Source organism: Chanos chanos, chromosome 5 (assembly GCF_902362185.1).
Source record: "Chanos chanos chromosome 5, fChaCha1.1, whole genome shotgun sequence".
Taxonomy (NCBI): domain Eukaryota; kingdom Metazoa; phylum Chordata; class Actinopteri; order Gonorynchiformes; family Chanidae; genus Chanos; species Chanos chanos.
In genome coordinates, this window is record NC_044499.1 from 21,328,699 (window position 1) to 21,348,617 (window position 19,919).

General features: G+C 42.0%; 2 protein-coding genes across 2 annotated transcripts in view; both read right to left on the bottom strand.

Moving 5' to 3' along the window:
- Positions 1-480, bottom strand: part of prkag2b (protein kinase, AMP-activated, gamma 2 non-catalytic subunit b) — a 31,558-nt gene extending 31,078 nt beyond the window's left edge. Inside the window, exon 1 of the mRNA XM_030773764.1 lies at positions 397-480. Coding sequence (XP_030629624.1) covers positions 397-480 — 84 coding nt within the window. The remainder of the gene's footprint in view (positions 1-396) is intronic.
- Positions 481-6,559: 6,079 nt separating this feature from the next.
- The window catches only part of kmt2cb (lysine (K)-specific methyltransferase 2Cb), a 70,899-nt gene continuing 57,539 nt past the window's right edge, over positions 6,560-19,919 (bottom strand). The window contains exons 43-60 of the mRNA XM_030773689.1: positions 17,964-19,496; positions 17,320-17,523; positions 15,908-16,072; positions 15,491-15,632; positions 15,044-15,191; positions 14,708-14,886; positions 14,431-14,567; positions 13,790-14,057; positions 13,009-13,145; positions 12,360-12,464; positions 10,981-12,139; positions 10,395-10,531; positions 10,140-10,270; positions 8,791-8,962; positions 7,933-8,049; positions 7,571-7,644; positions 7,100-7,208; positions 6,560-6,989 (exon numbers count right to left, since the gene is read on the bottom strand). Of these exons, the coding sequence (XP_030629549.1) occupies positions 6,897-6,989; positions 7,100-7,208; positions 7,571-7,644; positions 7,933-8,049; positions 8,791-8,962; positions 10,140-10,270; positions 10,395-10,531; positions 10,981-12,139; positions 12,360-12,464; positions 13,009-13,145; positions 13,790-14,057; positions 14,431-14,567; positions 14,708-14,886; positions 15,044-15,191; positions 15,491-15,632; positions 15,908-16,072; positions 17,320-17,523; positions 17,964-19,496 (5,010 nt within the window). The 3' untranslated portion in view covers positions 6,560-6,896. The remainder of the gene's footprint in view (positions 6,990-7,099; positions 7,209-7,570; positions 7,645-7,932; positions 8,050-8,790; positions 8,963-10,139; positions 10,271-10,394; positions 10,532-10,980; positions 12,140-12,359; positions 12,465-13,008; positions 13,146-13,789; positions 14,058-14,430; positions 14,568-14,707; positions 14,887-15,043; positions 15,192-15,490; positions 15,633-15,907; positions 16,073-17,319; positions 17,524-17,963; positions 19,497-19,919) is intronic.

The following is a 19,919-nucleotide window of genomic DNA, read 5'->3' on the forward strand; positions in this document are numbered from 1 at the left end:
CCGTCGAAAAATATAAACAAAACAGGCGACGGCTTTCTTCCACATCACAAACACTTCAACTGTTCAGACAAAGTGTGCATGGAACTGTTATATGTTACATGTGAATAAAAATCCCGAGATTTAAATTCCTAGAACAGTTTCTTCTTAACGTATGCCTGTCTTACACTACAAGAAAAACGGCAAAACAGAAATACGGGTCAAGTGCTGAAATAGCCCAATTGTTTGTTAGATGAATCCAAGGTAAACGCTGCAGTTGAAAATATGACACACGTTGAGGTACCTCTCATGTCAACAGTGGTACTTGCTCCCCGCCCACATGGCCTTGGGCTGCACATGCGACCTGCCAACATGCTGTCCGCAACAGTTTGTAGACAACACAGGCAAAAGTAAACTTACAGGCATATTCAGTCGAAGGGCTCTCTTCTTCTTTGGGTTCTTTTTGGAGTCCTTCTTCTTTGCATCCATCACTGTGCTCCCCATTTTCAGGCGACAAACTCTTTTTACTCTCTTTTTAAGATGATGAAAACCAGAAGTTGTTGACCAAAATATCTTTACCAAAGGAGTTGTTTCCCAAAGGTATAAACGCAAAGTTGACAGCAGATTCAAAATTAAAATACTACTTCTGCGGAAGCATGATTAAAGCTGCCACATTCCGAGGCTCCAGTTCCTTATCAATGTCGTTGCACTGAGAATATCCGCATTCACTTGTCAAACTCCCTTTCAGAGTGCGAGTCTTTACAATGCATCCCAGTTATCCATCCGGGGAGTGACGCATGCTCCTTTTTTGCATTGTTAGGCGCCGTATGTATTACTTGTCAAAACAACTCTATAATAGACCAGACCGACGCGCGTCGATATAAATCCGAAACGCATTCACCAGGAAGTTTATGTGGCCAACTCGAAACTGCTTTCGCGTCTGCGTCTGCAAGGGGCAGGCTTAACTGGAGGAGTGCGCACACATGGCTCGCAAAGGAGAATATACACGAGCCAGAATTGCGTACTTGATCTGCGTCAGAGTGTACACAGAGGCAGGGACTTCACACAACCTATCGAATTTGCAACATTGCTGCAGCAATGAAAGACGAGAAAAACAATGTCTAAGAAGATATACATGGATGCTTTGAGGGATACTAGATGAGTTAAAATAATTAGATTAATATGACTGGTCCTTAACTGTATTCCTCACAGGAATAAATGGGTGTGACTCATTTATTTATTTATTTAATTCTTGATAAGACACAATAATATTCACTTGGATAAAGCTTTTCAGGTTATCATGGCTGATTTGTCTAGTATGGCTTCTGTTTTAAGAGAAAGTGTTGATGCAGGTCCTGGGGTTCACTGTTTTGTTTTGTTTTGTTTTTTTCCAGCTTTTAATAGTATTAAACATGCAGATAATTTTCAGATGTGGAAACAGCGATCAGTTATAAGCAGAGACAACCCACCAGTAAAACAATCAAGGTTTGCTGTCCTGCCCCAGTAAAACAATCTCAGATCTGTTTGAGGGCTGCTGTCCCTCCCCATCCTAAATTATGAGAAGATGATATACAGAATACTGCAGTGGTCAGCATACAGGCTGTCCTGATTCCCTTTCCCTTGGTCCTGTTGCTGTAAAATGGAGTATGTCTGGGCAGGCTACCAAGCTTCCACTCATTCGGAAACACACCACTTGCATTAACGGCACCAAAACAGCCACCCCTCTCGCTGCTGCATGGGTTTCCTGAGAGGAGCGAGAAGGGCTGTCCAACTCTCCCACCCCCTCCTTTCGGCATGATCTGTCCATCTGGCGCACATGGATGATGCGTATGCCATGAATCACCCACCCCTTCCCACTCTGTCTGCTCCAGGCTGCCAGTGCTCCAATGCAGACGTTCTGCTGGCACTCCTGGCTGCTATGCTGACGTTTATCTTAAGAGTGTACGGCCTGATCATCCTTGGATTTAGGAGGTTTGACTTTGAGGATTGAAAAATGAGATCATCATCATCATCATCATCATCATCATCATCATCATCATAATGTCACACTTCACCAAGGATAGATTAGGCCATATTATAGCATTCCGACTGAAAGTGAATTTCTGTTGTTGAGTGCTGTATGCCCCACTTTATCACAGCTGTTGCGGTAATGCTGTTAGTGTTCACATCAAGTTTCACCAGCTCTTACATAATCAAAAGCCTCAGTCTTTAAGGAAAGGGCCTCAGAAGTGGATTCCTACCTGTCAGCATTTTAGAACAGTGTCTGTTATGACCTTGTTCAAAGAGCCATATTTTTCTTCTCATCTTATTACTTTGGAAATGCATTATAAGTGCATTCAGTAACCTTTACTCACCTTTTTGCAGTATGGGTAATTACCTGTAGGGTAATGTTAACTAGTACTGTGGCTCTTGTGGCAGCACAGTAGCAACACAGATCTTATACAAAACAGTAATGACGCAGTTACTCATGTGACAGCCTGATTTAGAATGGAGTAGATTTGAATTATACAAAACAGGACTGTTTTAGGCAGTTCTCTAAGCCATATACTGACCCACAAATATGAAAATAGTCTAGATAGTTGCAAAAAAAAAAAAAAAGAAAAGAAAAAAAAAAAAACCAATACTGCACATTATTGCAGGTCTGAACCTGTATTTGAACAAAAATACCAGTAGGTGGAGCTGTTGGGATATAGAACTTATGGTGATTTATTACTTCACGTTAGCGAGGCACGCTGTGTGTATGAGAGAAAAAAAAAAAGAGAGAGAGAGAGGAGCATTGTCACTATTAGGATTAAGAGACAATAGTCACATCAAGCGTGACAAATGTGGGACATCTGTTTAGGGCATATTTTCACTGGCACAAGTAGGCTATATGTGTAAAACACACACATACATTATGAAACAATAACACATGCTTGTGTTAATTAATTGGTTGCACATGCATGCTACTGAATACTTTGACACAATCATGTGGAATTCTTAAACCTGTAGAACACTCACACATATACATAAACCACGATACATTTAACCACACAACATAACCATGCTCACATTTCAGAAACTCTGATGGAAGTGAGAAACTTTTCACCTGTATATGCAAGAGATTTGATATGTAGCTTTGGAGAGATTTCCCAGGGTTTGATCTGTCCTGTGGAGACACAACAGCGGTTAATCTTCACTCTGTGGAACTGCTGGAAACCTGTCTGGCTTGAAGCAGTCTGTCTTGGGTGATGCACAAAGAGCTGACACAGGTACTGGTTTTGAAGTGTGTATTTGTGTGTGTTGAGGGGACTGAGGTATGTATTTGTATGTGCTTAGGGGACTGAGATTAGCTCTGGCCAGTGAGTTGGACAGTCTGAAATATATATGTGTGTACACACACACACACACGAGCGCACGCACACACACACACACAGAGGGTGTGCATCCAAAAGGTCGAGGTGTTTGGTGTGTGTCTGAATACATAAATGAAAGATGAATAAAACCCAGATGAGTCTTCTCCATCCTGGGGACACACTTTGTCGTTCTACATCTGAGGGCTAATATGTTACCCTTGCTCTAGATTTAATTCCTTTTGGTGTCCTGTCGCTTCGGGTGCTGGGTTTTGAATAAGTCCACACTATTTTGTCCTATGGAGCAGACAGGGCCAGGTTTAGTGCCAGGCACCTGCAGCAGGGCACAGCTTGGTGAAGGTTTCCACTCATCCATTAAATGTTGGGTAACCATAGTGATGCACAAAGGCACTTCACACCCTTCCTCCCTTACCCCTGATGTGGCAGAGCCCATCTCCACTTAAGAGTGTGTGTGTGTATTATTCATATAACCCCCCCCCCCTTATCCCAAATCCCCCTATACCACTCAGTCTATGTCATCCCCTCCTCACCAGTGGGCACAGGGCGTGGCACTGGGACCAAAGCCAGTCTGGCTCCTGTTTCAGGTCATGTCATCGCTCTTTCCGTTCAGGATACGCACTCTTACAGAGAGCATGGTTTGTTTGTTTGTTTGGATTTTTTTTTCAGTTGATGCCGACTTGCCTGCCTGCATTTCTCTAAAAATACGAGTGATAAGTATGATCTTATATTAAAAACATTTCTGTATATTGATATAATTACTGATTTTTATTCATAGAATAAATATGACTTTATGAAAGCTGAGTAAAATTCCTGGCAGCCACTGTTGCCAGATAACTGGTTTAAGAATGTGGATCATGTTGTTTCTGTGACACAGCTACTGCATCTCAAAGCAAATGACAAGGAACTAACGTTATCACATGGCATGACCAGGTAGTTTGTTCTGGAGAGGCATCACAAGCCAAACATGATCCATAATATTCTAGCACTGCTTATCATGCTGACGTCCTCATGTATTGTGGTCCTTACTGATGTTTGCAGAGAAAAATACTCTGAAGACAAACTTGACAAATTGACATATTCGTGATCTAACTCAGCGACAGTGCAATTTGGGCTTCATTTTGGGAATGAATGTGTGGAAATTATCTCATAATATTTCTGTTAAAGGGATAGACTGTTATAGGGAAAGCTGCAGACCACTGGTCCATCTACTATGTTTCTCTTCGGAGAGTAATGTTATTGTAGATTAAGTTTAGATCAAAGACTTTGCAATGTCTTTCTTCTGAGTGTAGCCACTCAAAGAGCTCTGAAATTACCAACCCTATTCTCCTCAAATTAGTTTAACTCCAGATCATGACAGATGCTAACTGATCACCATGATAGGTAAAGCTCTGAAGGATTGTCAAGGTTTAATTTTAAGATGCCCAGTGTGACGACTGTATATTTTCTTATCTGTGGTTAGCTATTATCATTTGTTACAGTTTGTTGTGTGTTCGCATCTACCACACAAAACTGAGAGCAAATTTCACCTGGTTAATTAAACATGTAAACACACACACACACACACATACACAAAATGCAGTCATACAACTTATAATGATGTAAAATATTTTATTTTTTTATGTAAATGTTCCTAAATTCAGTTCCTCAAATACCAAACCCTATATCACTCTGTGTACTTCAAAAAGGCTTCATTTTCCAAAACATTTGAGACTACTATACAGAACAAAGCAAAAAAATTTTAGGCAAACACCAGTAAATTGTTGGTATACTTTACAAGACGAAAATATTCATGAAACAATTTAGTTACAACTGTTCATTGTGAAAAATATATGTACAACTGACTCTTTTGAAAGTTCAAAAATATGTGTCCTACGCAGTACAAGCTGTCACTTTGCCTCCTCAAAATTGTGCACGCAAAACAACTTTCCGTTAAAAACTACAAGGCATGTGAAATGGGTTGGAGTCCATTTGGATAAAAGACACCATATTTTTTCAGTTTATATTTAAAGAATTAGTAAAACTATTCCCAGGCAAACAATTTCTTTATACATTTTTTGTCAGTTGCTCCAGAAACTATTCATTGTTTCTAGTCCTTTGCTACAAACAACAGCTACCAGTTTTTTTCACTCCCAAATTTGTCAGATGTCTAAATTCAGCCATGACACTGGACACATATCTACAAAATATATAGGTGTGTGTGTGTATTTATAAAACCCCAGAGCAAAACAGAATGTGGTCTAATTGTGCTGACTCAAGTTAAACTCTTCATTAAAAATTCTGCTTCGGTGGTTTAAAATAATTCACAGTTATTCCTAATTCTATAATTCAACCTGATTCACATGGATGTCACAATGTTGTTTGACTTGACTATCATGGTGATTGTGTGACCAAGTACTTATAATAGAGAAACCAAAGTAAATTACTGACAGACAAGTTAAAAAACAAAACAAAACAATTCTTCAAGTGGTCAGTATTCAGGTGTAGATCACAAAGAATCACTGATAGTACATTTGAAAAACAACAAAAATACTTTCTTGTGAATCATTAATGTGAACGTACTTTGTAATTCTGTACAGAATAGTAATTTAATATATGCTCTCTGACTGGTATCATGACATCCTTATTAAATAATTTTCAAACAAATATAAAACAATAAAAAAAAAATACAGCTAAAACATCCAAACATCCATATGAATGATGTATTATTTGGTCAATCATTGCAATATTTTTCTTTATTTACAATTTATTTACAATTGTAACAGGATCTCATCAAACTGCAGGTAACAATAGCAGTTTAACACCCCTCCCCTACCCGCTACGCATCAAATCATTTAAAAAATAACTTCACTCACATAGTAATAAATACAAAACACTTTTTTCTTACACAAAAAAACCCCAAAACAAAACAAAAAAGAGAGAAACCTAGGATAAAACTGACTCATGGAATCAAGTATTTTTAACCTTTTTTTTTTTTTTTTTTTTTTTTTCCTTAGTGCAAGTTCATTTTCCCTTTGCGGAAGTCAATTCCGTACATTCTCTGTTCAGTGATGTTCTACATTGATTTCTACTAGTCTTGACCAGTCATTGTTCTACAAATGGGCTTGCCCCCCTTTCCCAACCAATAAGGCATACCCGGCACAGTGCTCTCTCTCTCTGTCCTCATTCGCTGGTGAATTCTGCCTATCTGACACACAAACACACGCAAAAAAAAGCACACACAACACACACAAAGGAACCAACACTCACACTCTCTCATGGCACATGCAGGTCTTTTAACCCTTTCCTTTCAAGTCAGATAGTTATAAAAATGGCTCTCACACAATGCCAGGTTCTTGCTTTGTTTTTCTTTTTTTTTCTTTCCTTCTTCTTCAGTTTGCACAAAGAAAACATAATTGATTAAGACTGCCATTTTACCAAAAACAGTACTTCATACCACAGGCAAAAGACATGGCCCTTAGTCTTCCTTTGTATAAAATAAATCTCTAATTCTTCTGTCTTCACAGGATTGGTAGTTGCACCCGTGAACCGTGGTGAAAACGTTGTCTGAGTCTTTGCTGGGACCAGGTCTCAGTTTATCCACTTGCGGCAGTTGTCAGCTCCACAGAGACATGGGATCTTGTGCTGATCGTCCACCTGGGCCAGCTTGTAATCGTAGCATAGCTGGAACAGAATGCAATGGTAGAAGATGGTTAGGGACACAATTCACAGAAGAACACTAGGAGTACTTGTAATGCCATTCTCTGGGTTCTCAATTACATGGTAAACCTTACCTCTTCACCCTTCTCAATTTTGCGATTGGAGCTAATGATAATCTTATAGCCTCTTTCGAAGGTCACCACTTCTGCCACACAATTTGGGGAACAGGAGTGATTTATGTACCTAAGAAGACAGATGAAAGAATGGCATCAAATAATCAAAAAACCCGAAACTTTCAAAACGCTAAGGTAATTCATGTTCTCCTGAATTTGGAAATCTTAGTATGGAAAGATTTTGAGTATTCACTTGCAAGTGAAGATTAAATGAAAATATCTTTGTCCTAAAATATAATTTAAACAGAAACGTAATAGTATACACTGAACAATGAAGTTACAAAAGTCTTCTCTGGAAAAAAAAAGCTTCATAGCTGAGAGATAGTGTCTTTTTACTAACTTCACCTACACTGCTTTTGTCTTTAGACAACACACACTAGTAGACAGTCTGAATGAGTGGGCAGGCTGAATGAACAGGCAATCTGAAGTTACCTGGCAGGACTTCCAGAGCGACTTGCGTCAATGACGTGTTCGCTGTCAATACGGAACATGTACACGCTGCGATTCTGTGGGAGAAATCAATTCAAATGAGGTTAGGAAAAGTAGACAAAAATATGTACAGGCTGGATTCCATCAGTGATGAGTCATATGACATATATTCTACCAAGAGAATGTTCAAATGGGCACTCCAGTTATTTTCATAAACTGAACATCTGTCCATTTATTGCTTTCTTCCCATCAGTGAACATGAAGTTGGTGTTTCAGAGTGCACCTTGTGGCAAACAAACTGAGTTACAGAATCCTGCCTCGCAATTTTCAGAAACTTGGTCAGTAAGTTATTCCCCTCTACGTGCCTTAGCTTTGTAAATCAGTTCCTTCCTCAGAGCCACCTCGTTACGTAGGATGTCTCCAAGGTACTCGATCACCATGGTCTGCTTTTCAATGTCCCTGGCTGCGAACAGACCAAGGCCCTGTGGACACACAAAATATAAACCATGCATCAGCTCAGCCATCCAATACGTACAAATATTTACTCTGTGAAACATAAAAGCAAATGAATTCTGAGTTCACATCTTTATTCGCCAAGCTTAGGGTACCACCCACCAAGAGAGACACCAGATATACTTGGGTGAATTTGACCTCCTCCATGGAGGTTTGGCTTTAACAAGCAAGGCTGAAAACTAAAGTTACCAGCTTGCCAGCGGTGGCTCTGTGAGAGCACAGGCTCCACAGCCAAGAGAATCAGGTCAATGCCAGTTTGGTCCTCTGCAGAACATTCTATCCATTTGTTTGGGCAGTAACAGCCACAGAAGTTATTAAGGACACAAAGAACTCTCTATAAACCTCACCTAGTGTCCATTACTACAAACAATAATAAGAAATTGCTTTAAAATTGGCTGACAAATGTGCTGGAACACTTAACAAGGCATTAAAGCCACTGTGGCTTTTCTTAAAGTGTGCGTAGAACTGGAGATGCCTGTCCAGACAAAGAGATCACGAACAGAGAACAAATTATAATCTCCCTTGTTCATAATGTAAGAACATTGTGCAAGCATCCTCCACATTAATCTATGAGATGTGGTACTGACATAACAAATTAGATGCTATTTTAAGTAAAGCTTAAAGGTGAAATTCAGTGTGATTGACAAATATTAAACAAGTTACAACTTCATGGTTATGCTGGTCCTGTGACGGTGCGAGCAAGGGCTCACCTGGATGCGGGAGTGGGCCAAATACACGTTAGACTTCCATTCGCTGGTCAGTCGACGATACTGAGATGACTTGGAGTGGACAAAGTGCTTACTGTGGGCGGACCCACCCTCTGGTGGAGCAGAGTTCTGGATGGAGAGTGAGATGCTGGTCCGCACGAACAGTGCATTAGGCCTGTGTGTGAGTGTGGAGAAGATATGTCCAAGGGACAGAAACAAAAATAAACATATGTTCATTCGCTTTTCATTAATTCCTGACAGGTATGTGCTAGCAACCCATTTCGTGGGACATCCTCATGTAAGACATTAAAGGAACATTGAAAACAACAGCTATTATCATCTCCACAAGCTTTGTATCTGAATTACCTAAAAATTTCAGTACTAAAACCAAGAACCTGGTCTGATCTCATGTAATTAAAAATACTGATATTAATAATCATCAGAAAAACACAGCATGGTTTTACTCTTATCATGTGTGTTAGAAGACTTGAAGTGGTTTAGGGAAAATGAACAAAGGGAATATCTGACTTCAGTTTAAATGTGGGCTACTTAATAATCTTGCCTCATGTTGCTGTGGCCAGTTTTACAACTGCAAGACATCCTTAAGAGTAACACTGCTCTAACAACACCTGAACACATCTGCTCTCTAAGTAATTAAATGAGAATGCGCATTCACATAATGAAAAACCACATTACATGATAACTTTATGAATGCCTGGCCATCATCTGTGAATTCAGATACAATAGTATGGTTTTTTTCCCATAGTGAACAATTTGGGTACATAGCAATAACCTACAAAGCAATTTTAAGTGTTGGATACCAGCTCGCTAGATTAATAGCTGTTATTAATTTGCTAGTTGGTTATAGCAGTGAATAACAGCAAACACTTTGTTGGGCTGTTTTTTTTTTCTTTTAAAGATTTCCAGTAACTCTAATGAAGTATAGCCATAATAGTGTGTTAGGTATTTTCGGATAAGTTGTTGACACCTTGAAAATTTCCTAGCAACTAATATTTGATATGCATGACCTTTGTGAGGAGAGAAAGATGGGAAAAATAAAGAGCAGAAGGATGGAATTATGGAGTTCCAAGAAGGAACAAGAGTAGGAAAAATAAAATGTCAAAGTCAAGAAAAACCACAGTGTTGCATTTGGAAAGTTTAGTCTACAGCTGGCTAAAACATTATGCTCGCTATTCCAGCACCATCCAGTCTTACCTAAATTCAAATTCCAATCACATACACATCAAACATATATGACAGCCATGAACTACTGAGACAAACCATATTTCCATACATGGCACACATTGTACTGCAAAAGTTTTACTGAAAAAGCAGATTAATAGAAAACTGACCTTTTCTGATGGTGGTGGTTCCTAAACTCAGAGCGAGCACTGCCAGAGGGGTTCACAGCCAAAGGAAGCTCCAGTAGAGAATTTCGACCATAACGGAACCGGTATCTCTCACACGCCTCCACGCCAGGGAGCTTAAAGACAGATCCAAGCCACAGTTACAATGTTCTCTTTATTGAACGCTAACATAATCATGACAGCATGAGCTCATACTCGTAACGCTATGACATAGTGGAAAGCTGGGGTAATGACAGTTACCGATTCAGCGATCCGGGTAACTGCGGAGACGGTGAGGCCAAACAGATCCTCTCCTTTCAGATAGACAGGGAAGAGGCGGAGCATTCCCGTCTCAGCCCTCCTTTCTGCGACTGGACCCAGAACCTTATCCCAAACACCTACACCATGCACATAAAAACACAGATATTTCACAAAAAGCAAAAGTCACAGAAGCTCAGCAAAAGTCTAACTAGAATTGCATCTGAAAAGTCAGGAACACCTTGATATTTACACCTCTATTTTTAACCTGCTCTTATGATGTGCTGGCAGATACTACTCCTTGACTGTCAAAACCAAATATGCCTGTGCTCATGATATTGTTCGTGCTGAAGTCTAAAACCAGTTCTTATCTACATTGTAAATATTTAGCAGAAAAGAAGTAATCCAGCAGTTTTCCTGAACAAGAAGCACCACCTGTTGTAAAACTACAAAACTTCGCAAGAAAAGAGGTGAAAGCTTGACTGCAGAATCGTGAACAGCAGCAGACCAAAGAAACAGATATCCCGACAGACTTTACTAAACTGAGAGCACGTGGTAAGGTTCAGTGGGAGAGGCAGAACCACAGTACCTTTGGCAGTGGTATCTGTGAGCACCAAGTCTTCGTAACCTTGCTCCTTGACACGGATGGTAAATTCAGGCTTGCCCTGGCGTTCTTCCACTGAGCAGATGTAGCGGCAGCGCCTTCCACCATGTCTCATGCTCCAGTAGAGCCGGCTGGCCTCATAACCTGGTGGGAAGATGGCAGAGGACGAGTGGAAGGCAGGCATGTGAGCAGCAGGCAGTTGGCCCATTGCGTGGAAAAGCAGGCTGCCCACACGAAAAGTATGGCCTCGCTCAGGTCGCTGCACAGCTCCCGCCAGCTGCCGTAGTTCATCACGTTGCACGTAGACACGACGGAACACAGCAAAGCAGCGTAGCTGGTGTTCCAGATACAGGCCAGCACTACCAGCGGAACCTCGTGGGCGATGTGCATGACACAACATGGTTTTATCCTTAAAGAAGGTACAGCCAGCCTGCAGCGCACAGGTGAAATGGTAGACATTGGCGCAGCGAAGCCGATGGCACCCACTGGTGGCACCAATGCGCTGGCAGAAGGCACAGGCCAGTGTCTGACCCCGTTGCCGTGCCAACTCCACGTTGATGAGGGCACCTGCCTGTGTCTCATAGACTTCTGTGGACCAGAGAGCACAGTTGAGATGAACCCAGGTGTCAAGGTCCAGGTTGAGTAGACGTGCAGGACCGTCTGTCACACCGTCGCCCTCCTGATGGCAGAAGCAGCAGCGTCGGCGGTCACGTGTGGATGGGCAGGGACGCAGCGAGGCACACAGCTTTTGTAAAAGCTCATCTACCTCTGCCTCATCCTCAGGCGTACGTCCAACACCCTTGGGCACCACCACCTGAACAGTCCATTTGCGCCAGCGGAGACCCTTACAGCGCTTGCCATGATACCAGGGCTTGTTGTCAGGGTGGCTGTCATGGCTCCGATGCTTCAGCTTGACTGTGACTTTGAAACTGTCAGGTTTTTCTTCAAATTTGGAGTGCAATTCTGTTTTGACCGGCTCATTTGGATCCTGTGCAGGGACAGGAATTGGAGACAGAGGAGGAGATTTGGGCTGTAGCTGGGCCAGGCAGTGGACATCCAGAGAGGACATGTTGTTGCTGTACTGATGTTGGGCTTTGGACGGGCTTTCTTTGAGTTTGCTCTCAGCAAGAAGGGCAGCAGATGCCTATGGACACACATCAGAGATACAAGTCTCAGGACCAAGACTCAGCAACAAGCATCTTACAGAATTCAGATCACATAAACTGCAAACAAAAGGGTCATGACAGACTCTAGTCTTTGACAAGGAATCAACTAAATTTGTGTGGAAGTATCCCTTCACATAAAAAGGACAGAAAACACTACAATGAAGCGGGACTTCTTGAATCCCAGTCAGCGATGAATACCTTGGTGTCTGTGTTGGCTTTGGACTGTGATGAAGAGTGAAGAATGAGACAGCTATGGCTGCAGAATACCAGGTCACCAGAGCTCAACTGGTCCTCCTGTGAGCCCTAATAGAGAAAAGCAAACAATGGAGCAGGGTGAGGAACTACTGTGAGTGAGTATGCTGGGATTGGTGGCATATCTAATGTGGCCTTGTGGAAGTGTTATAAGAGGTGAGGCAGAAGACAAATTTATGCTGAACTTCTAGTTAAAAACAAAACAAAACAAACAAACAGACAAAAAAAAAAACAAAAAAAAAGTACCAAGAATGGAGGAGGATATACACTTCTATCAATGAGGAAGGATTATGTAATAGTCTATTCTGTATTTAAACTTGGGCATGGTTATGCATTTTGAGTGTGTGTGTGGGTGCACCCTGGGGCTCTCAATAAATCAATTTATTTGAACTCTCTCATGCTTTTATCTCAGACTTGCTGTTTTCCAAACTACTTGAACTCCTCTTAAACTTATTCCCTGACCCATGCACACGTTCCCTCTGAGACCAGAGAATACACTTCACATACTAAATGACTCCTGATGTGTGACCACCTTTCAAAATAAACAATGTTTACCACGACACAAATTGGCAGAAACCTGGTACTGTACCTGTACTTTGTCAGATGGTGGATCTTTGCTTGTTTTTCGCACTCCATTTCCCAGAACCACCACTTTACAATGACGACACCATTGAGGCTTCAGCCCAGGGCTGCCACGTCCCTTCTGACACTGCTCTCTGGCTCCTGCAGGACCTAAAAGAACAGGTAGCTTTCAACCAATCAATAACCTTCCATATATGCAAGAGCCTGTGACATTTGCAAATTTTAAAAAAGGAGTTGAGTGATGCAACAAACTACAGCAATAGAGGTAATATTTGGGGGCTGAAACAACCACATATCAGCAATCAATTAAGCTTTTCTTGATGAGAATACTCTTCGGTGAAACTGGGCACAATCGAGGCAATCAAAAACAGTAAGTCAATTACAAATGGTGACTGTCTTTCATTAGCTCCACACATTATTCTGAACCTTTTTTAGTCAGACTGATTATATTCATTATTTAATTATCTGACACTGTGACACAGATAAGCAGGATCCTGGGCACCTGCGAGCTCTCTATTTTGTTACCTTCATAACCTGATCAATAGCAAGGCCCCATCACTAGGACCAGACTGAGACGAGTCAGTTGCAGAGACAACAGCAGCATACTGTGAGTAAACATTCTTAGACGTGAAATATCTTGATAGCTAATGTGAGCTGTCAGGCAAACAATTGCCACACAGAACACTGTTTCACAGAACATTACTAATCTTTTACTTACTAATCACAGAACTATTATGTGTATGTTTGTGTGTGTTTGTGTGTGTGTGAGGGAGGTGGTATTTTCTCATCTCTACCCAGGGTCAGGTGACTTGGTGGAAACTGCTTTTGCTGCACGGGCTCCTGAAGTCCAAGGTGCCTGCTGAACCTTGGACCACCTCCTGGTTGGCCCCCATGGCCACTCGGCCCTTGCAGCAGATTGGAAGGCCGATGTTCCGGGCCTTGCATGGAGCCTCTGAAGGCTCCCAGAGCACCATGTGATGCAGGAGCACTGCTGACCTCATAACTGCTAGGCATCTTCACACGAATGAGGTCCGCTATGGCTGCCACAACATCAGTGATGTTCTGGAAGAGTGAAAAAAGCAAAAAGAATGATCAGGTGAGAAAGTAAAGCTCTGGGCAATGTACTTATACAGAACCACATAACAAACCCCAAGAAACTATAATGCCGTCAATAGAACACACTGATAAAACCAGGTTGTCTTGCTCTTAGCTTTCTGCCTTTATGGCACATAGAAAAAACTCAAAGGTACCTGATCAAGATCTTTCAGCATATTGACATGTATGACACTGCACATCAAATTACACAAAAGATTTTTTTTTACACTGTTGTAAGAGAAGACCACGCAGTCAAGAGTATCATTCTTCATACAGTGTCCATAACTGCAGGCTGATAAAGGCTATTAAAACAGTGACAAACAGCGAGGCAAGTCTTTACCTCAGCGGCTGCTGGTTTCAAGGTGATCGCTATGGAAACCAGTCCATCATTTGCACAATTCTGTGCTGGTCCAAAAGGTGAACCAAAGAATACTGAAGAGGGCTCAGTTTTGACATCACGTAGCCTGGCCTCTAGGCCTACACAGCAAGGGTGATGAAGGGAAAATAGGAGAAGTTTAAAACACAAAGAGGCAGCAAATCAGCATTTCCACCATACACACAATTCAAAAGGATGCAATCCAGACAGGAAATGTAGAGAGTTAGGGTGCGGACAGTACCTTTACCCTTGGAAGATGGAAATAATGGAATGACAGGGGACTGGGCAGGAGAAGGTGGCTCCTCTTTAACCAATGAGAGGTCTGGATAGCGACTGATCTCTGCACCAACCACACTCTCAGGGGATGAGGAGGGGACAAAGCTGTCTGGTGTGTCCCTTTCGTCAATGTGCTCTTGCCCCCTGTGTTTAACAGTTTATTGTATGTTTGAACAGAGGTTGAGATAGAAGAATTATTAGTCAGTTTCTGTAATAATCAACCTATAGATAGTACTCGTAAGTTTACACAAAGGTCAACCGATGTCCTATTCATTTTAGGATTAACTGACATTCAACTAACCTAAGCTCTTCTTGGTTGTTGTGAGGAGGAGTGGGTAGGGAAGCTGGCACATCAACAGTTTTAGGGCCCTGTGCTAGAGCTTGAACCAGGAGCTCTTCCTCAGCCTTAAACTGGACATGCAGGGGCCTTGGCAGCAGGCCTTTAGAGACTGTAGGAGATGAGTCAGGAAAATATACATAGTCAGAAAAATCTATGTCTTACGTGAAATCAATCAGTATCTTAACTTCAAAACACAAATGTATCTGAGAGGATACTGAGACACTGGAACATTTAAACACACTAGTAAAATGGGCTACATTTAACTAAAATACTTAATACTTAATAAAATATTTATTTTAATGAACTTACCAGTGCTAACCAAGTTTGTAACATCAAGAGCAATAGTAATAATTATGGTTACATCTATTTACTCTATATGAATATATGTCTCTCAGTGCTGGTTCTTACCATCGTGTCCGTCCATGACCGCAGCCTTGTTGGCCAGTTCCTCTGTTGTGGCAAAGCCGTTGAGTAGTTTCTGACGAGCCACTGGTGGAGGTGTGGGTGGTAAGGAAGCCGGAGGTGTAGGAGGGTTGCTAAGATTGTTCTGCTGTTGAATTATACATTGAGCAGAAAGAAAAAAAAATACTCAGAGTCAACCTGTTCAGCTGGAAGATAATCACCGAAATGAAATTTGCATCTCTGAACAATGCCACCTATTCCCTGAGCTGTAGATGGTCTTGACGCAAGTAATATTGGTAAATGCACCATATACAGATAACTTGGCATTATAACTGCTCAGTTCATTCTTCTATAGTGGTTGACGCTGCAGGATTGTGTAACTGGTAAAGGAATGCAGTATTTGAAAGGGTGGCCTTAACTCACCTTGTAGATTAGCTGGGAGTAATAGTCTGAAACACCATCTAATGAAGCACTTCCAAATGTTCCTGAGAGACGACTCTCTCCATTGAGCTGTCCACTTCCATAGGGCACAAAGTGGGCAAAGTTTACCCCTATCAAAGGCTCCATTAATGGTAACAGGGAGAGTTGCTGAGGTGTGTGTGTGTGTGTGTGAGAGAGAGAGAGAGAGAGAGAGAGATTGTTAGTTAAAAGGAAGACTGAAGCCTAAGGAGCCGAGAGACCTAAGCTCTTGATGTCCTCATTCAGGTTAATTAATATTACAAAGACTTGTCAGCTTTCCAAAAAGTGCACAATGTTTGTAGTTTCACATTTTCCAACACTGCTAATGACTCCAGTAAAATCACACTAGGGCAAATAAACAGACAGATGCACACACATCTATTGAGTGCTTCAGCAGCTCTCCTTGTTTGTCCCTGATGGAGCACAGAGCCCACTACGTGAAATACACAAAAAATAAACAGTTCAGGTGATAGCTGGGCAGTTGCATTTTCTAGCAATGTTTAATAAATGTCACAATGTAAATGTATAAACATTTGCTTCACAGCAATTGCAAAGAATCATTAATATACCTCCCAAGATTCATTTGTAAAGAGCAAAGGAACAAAACAAATCTGAATGATGGTCATGTAGCTTCAGCAAAACATAAAATAGTACAACTAGGCCTTAATTAGACTCAAATTAAAAACAGCTTTTGAGATATAAATAAACTTCAGAAGTATAAAACATCATTCACAGCTCCTCCATGCAATCAGCATGATCTTATGATGAATGCTGCATTGCTTTGATGGTTCTGCGCAGCCCCAAAGCCTGCTGGTAAAGAATCATTTAAAACTCATCACGGTTGTAATTGTCTTTACTCTGCATGTTATTCCCTCTGTGCCATAACCATTCATAACTCCACAGCTGTCTAATAATGCTATCATTTCCCTGTCCAATAATCACTGCAGTGTGATGGTACACCAGCTGAGATCTGATCTGATACACGGTACAAGTGCACACTGTGGGGGAACCAAACCATCCTCTTCTATTTGTACTTTCACTTCAGATAAACAGATTACAGCACGGTCATGTTAGCATGCTGTGAGCCTATTACTATCACTCTAAGAGGGTTTCACACTAACAGGTATCTATATCTTCTTGTATGACTTACTGTCAATTAGGAATTTTACAGAGTGTGTGTCTGAGCACAACAGAGTGAGCCGATTCAATTCAAGTGCAAGTTAAAAAAAACCCATTTCGGTCGCATTTGAGAGTAAAGCAGAACAGATGCATTTCATGCCAACTGCTTCCAAAAGCTTTACTCTGTATTTAGCTGACTAAAGCAAACTGTGTTGACTCAAATGAAATATCAAGGAGCAGCTATATAAACATTTTACCTGTTTAAGATTGGTCATGGCAGGCTCTGGTGTGGAAAACATGGCTTGCTTGTCCTCTTCCTCCTTCTTTCTCTTTTTGGAGCGAGGAGCTGGTTTCTCACTGCCCTTAAGCAACCTCTTGTTTCTTTGTTTCTTCTTATCATGCTCCGGTAATAAAGGTCCAGGGAGGTCTGGGTGTCCTGACAGTTGACAGTCTGAGAAAGTCTTTGAGAGGAAGAAAACTGTGGTGACATTCTTAGCAATAAGCTACTTATTACTAAACAGAAGATACACAGTCAAAGGATAAGGATATCTGACTTTTGCCTCACTGCTTAAAAAAGGCTCTGTGTTTGAGTCCGTCTTTTTTAGAAGTATGAATATTGCTCTATTTTCATTCTGGAACACAACTTCAGTTGTGGTCTACAGTTGTATGGCTACTGCGACTAAACAATACTTTTAGCAAAACAACAACTGCACTCATGAATACTATAGGCTACCTTGGGTACCTCACAATTCAGCAGTGACATTTAAGGGCTATTGTCTCATCACTCTTACAAGTCATGCAACTGATCTCTGCTTGTTCAGACTTTTATTCAACTCACACTAATAGTGTTAAATAATGTTGTCCATTGATATAACATTGCTCTAGTTCTCACAAAACTCACCCCATTGCTGTCCAAGGAGTTCTGCCTCAGGAGAACCTTACTGTCTATAGATCCGTCCTCTTCTGATCGAAGACTGTCCTCGGATTTCTGGTGGGGGAGGCCAGGAGGTGCTCCCTTATACTTTAGCAGGTGTTTGAGGAGTTCATTTCCGGCCTCTCCCTTGGAACTGTTGACTGGGTTCTGGCCTGCAAGCTGGGGTGATATGGTTTCCTTCTCTCCCTCTATCTTAACCATGCCCATACCTAACTCTGGCTCTGTTCCCTTGGGCCCATGGCAATCGCTAGCCTCCATCTTCTCCAATTTGATGTTGCTAAGGATCCTATCTGATGTGTCAAGTTGACCCAAGGTACCATCACCTCCCCCTCCACAGCTGCTTTCTGAGAGCTGTCGCTCAAGCTCAGAGTGTGGCTGACTGCCTAATGATCCTGGGGTGGAAGAGCCAGGTTGAGAGGACTCGCAGACTTCTGGCTCCCCTGAGAGAAGAGGGTTCCGTGTGGGTGTGGATGATGTGTCAGAGACACAGGGTGTGAGTGGAGCAGTGAGGTCAGAATGTGGTGTTGAAGGGGCCTTCACCGACTCTGAGTCATCGTCCTTCTTCTTCTTACGACTTCTCTTCTTTCCCTTTTCCTCTGGGATAATGTTAGAATAAAGCTGAATGAGAGAAGGCCCAGAGCCTGGGAAGTTTGGAGGCAGTGGTGTTGAAGATTCCACCCCAAAACCATGCCCTTCTCCTGGATTTTGAGGCATCATATTTGGGCCCATGAATCTAGGTGGTCTGGGCTGTCCCTGAATAAAGTTGACTCCATGCATGGGAGGGTTATCTGGCACAAATCCCGATCCCACTTCTTGTGGAAATGGTCCATTTGCCATCATTGTGCCAGATGGAATTCCACCAAGCCCCGGTCGTTGCTGTGGAAAACCTGGACCTTGCAGTTGCTGCTGAGGCCTGTGTGGCTGCATGAAGTCCTGGGGCAGCTCCTGGTTGTAAAACGGCATCTGTGACAGGCCTTGCTGCTGCTCCATCTCCATGCGCTGTTTCAGGGCCCGCTGCCTCTCTACTTCTTTCATGAGCTGCACCCTCTGTCTCTCTTGCTGCTCACGCAACCGTTCTTTGCGCTCACGCTCTTGAAAACCTTCACTGAATGGGTTGGTGTCATCAAAATTTACATGAGAAGACTCATTTCCTGGCTGCCCATGATTTGCCACAGCAGATGGAGGCTGCAGAGGCTGAGCTGGGAGTGCCTGAGGAGGCACTGCAGTGGGCATTCTTGGGCCTCCAAGAGGGAGAGATGCTCCAGGGTGCCAACCTTGCATGCTGGGCATACGTGGAGGATTTGGCTGGCCAGGGTGGTGTTGCATGGGCATCATGGGAGTCATAAGAGGCTGGTTCACTGGAGGACCTGTGGGCACCATGCCAGGATGACCCTGCATTGGTGGTATCCCAGGCATCATAGGTGACTGCATGTTACACTGCTGCTGCTTGACTCTGTACTCTTCTATGAGTTCAGCATGCTCCTTTTGCTGTTTCCGGATCTAACATGGCAAAAATGTTTTAGACACACTAGATTTAGATGGACATAATGCAACACGCACTGCAAAACACATAGAAAGAAATAAAAGATGCTCCATGCCCAATGAATGTTCTGTACCATTCAAAAGACTCAGGAGTAATTAAGCATCATTAATACACAAGTCATAGAATTGGTTCAGAAAAAAAAATTAAGTTCTCTAACAATTCAATGTGTGTCCTTGGATAGCACTGGCATTAAAAGTCGTACACTCAATATTACACCTTAAAGAGGAGCTGTAACGTACTGATCTACATCTCAGAATATGACTAACAAAATCCAAAAATGAGACCAATTTTAATCTTAAAAAATTATATCCAAAGGGTATAGGGTAAGCAGTTTGATCTTTGAAATTAGAGCTTTGATAACACGCCTAAGAAACTGATCC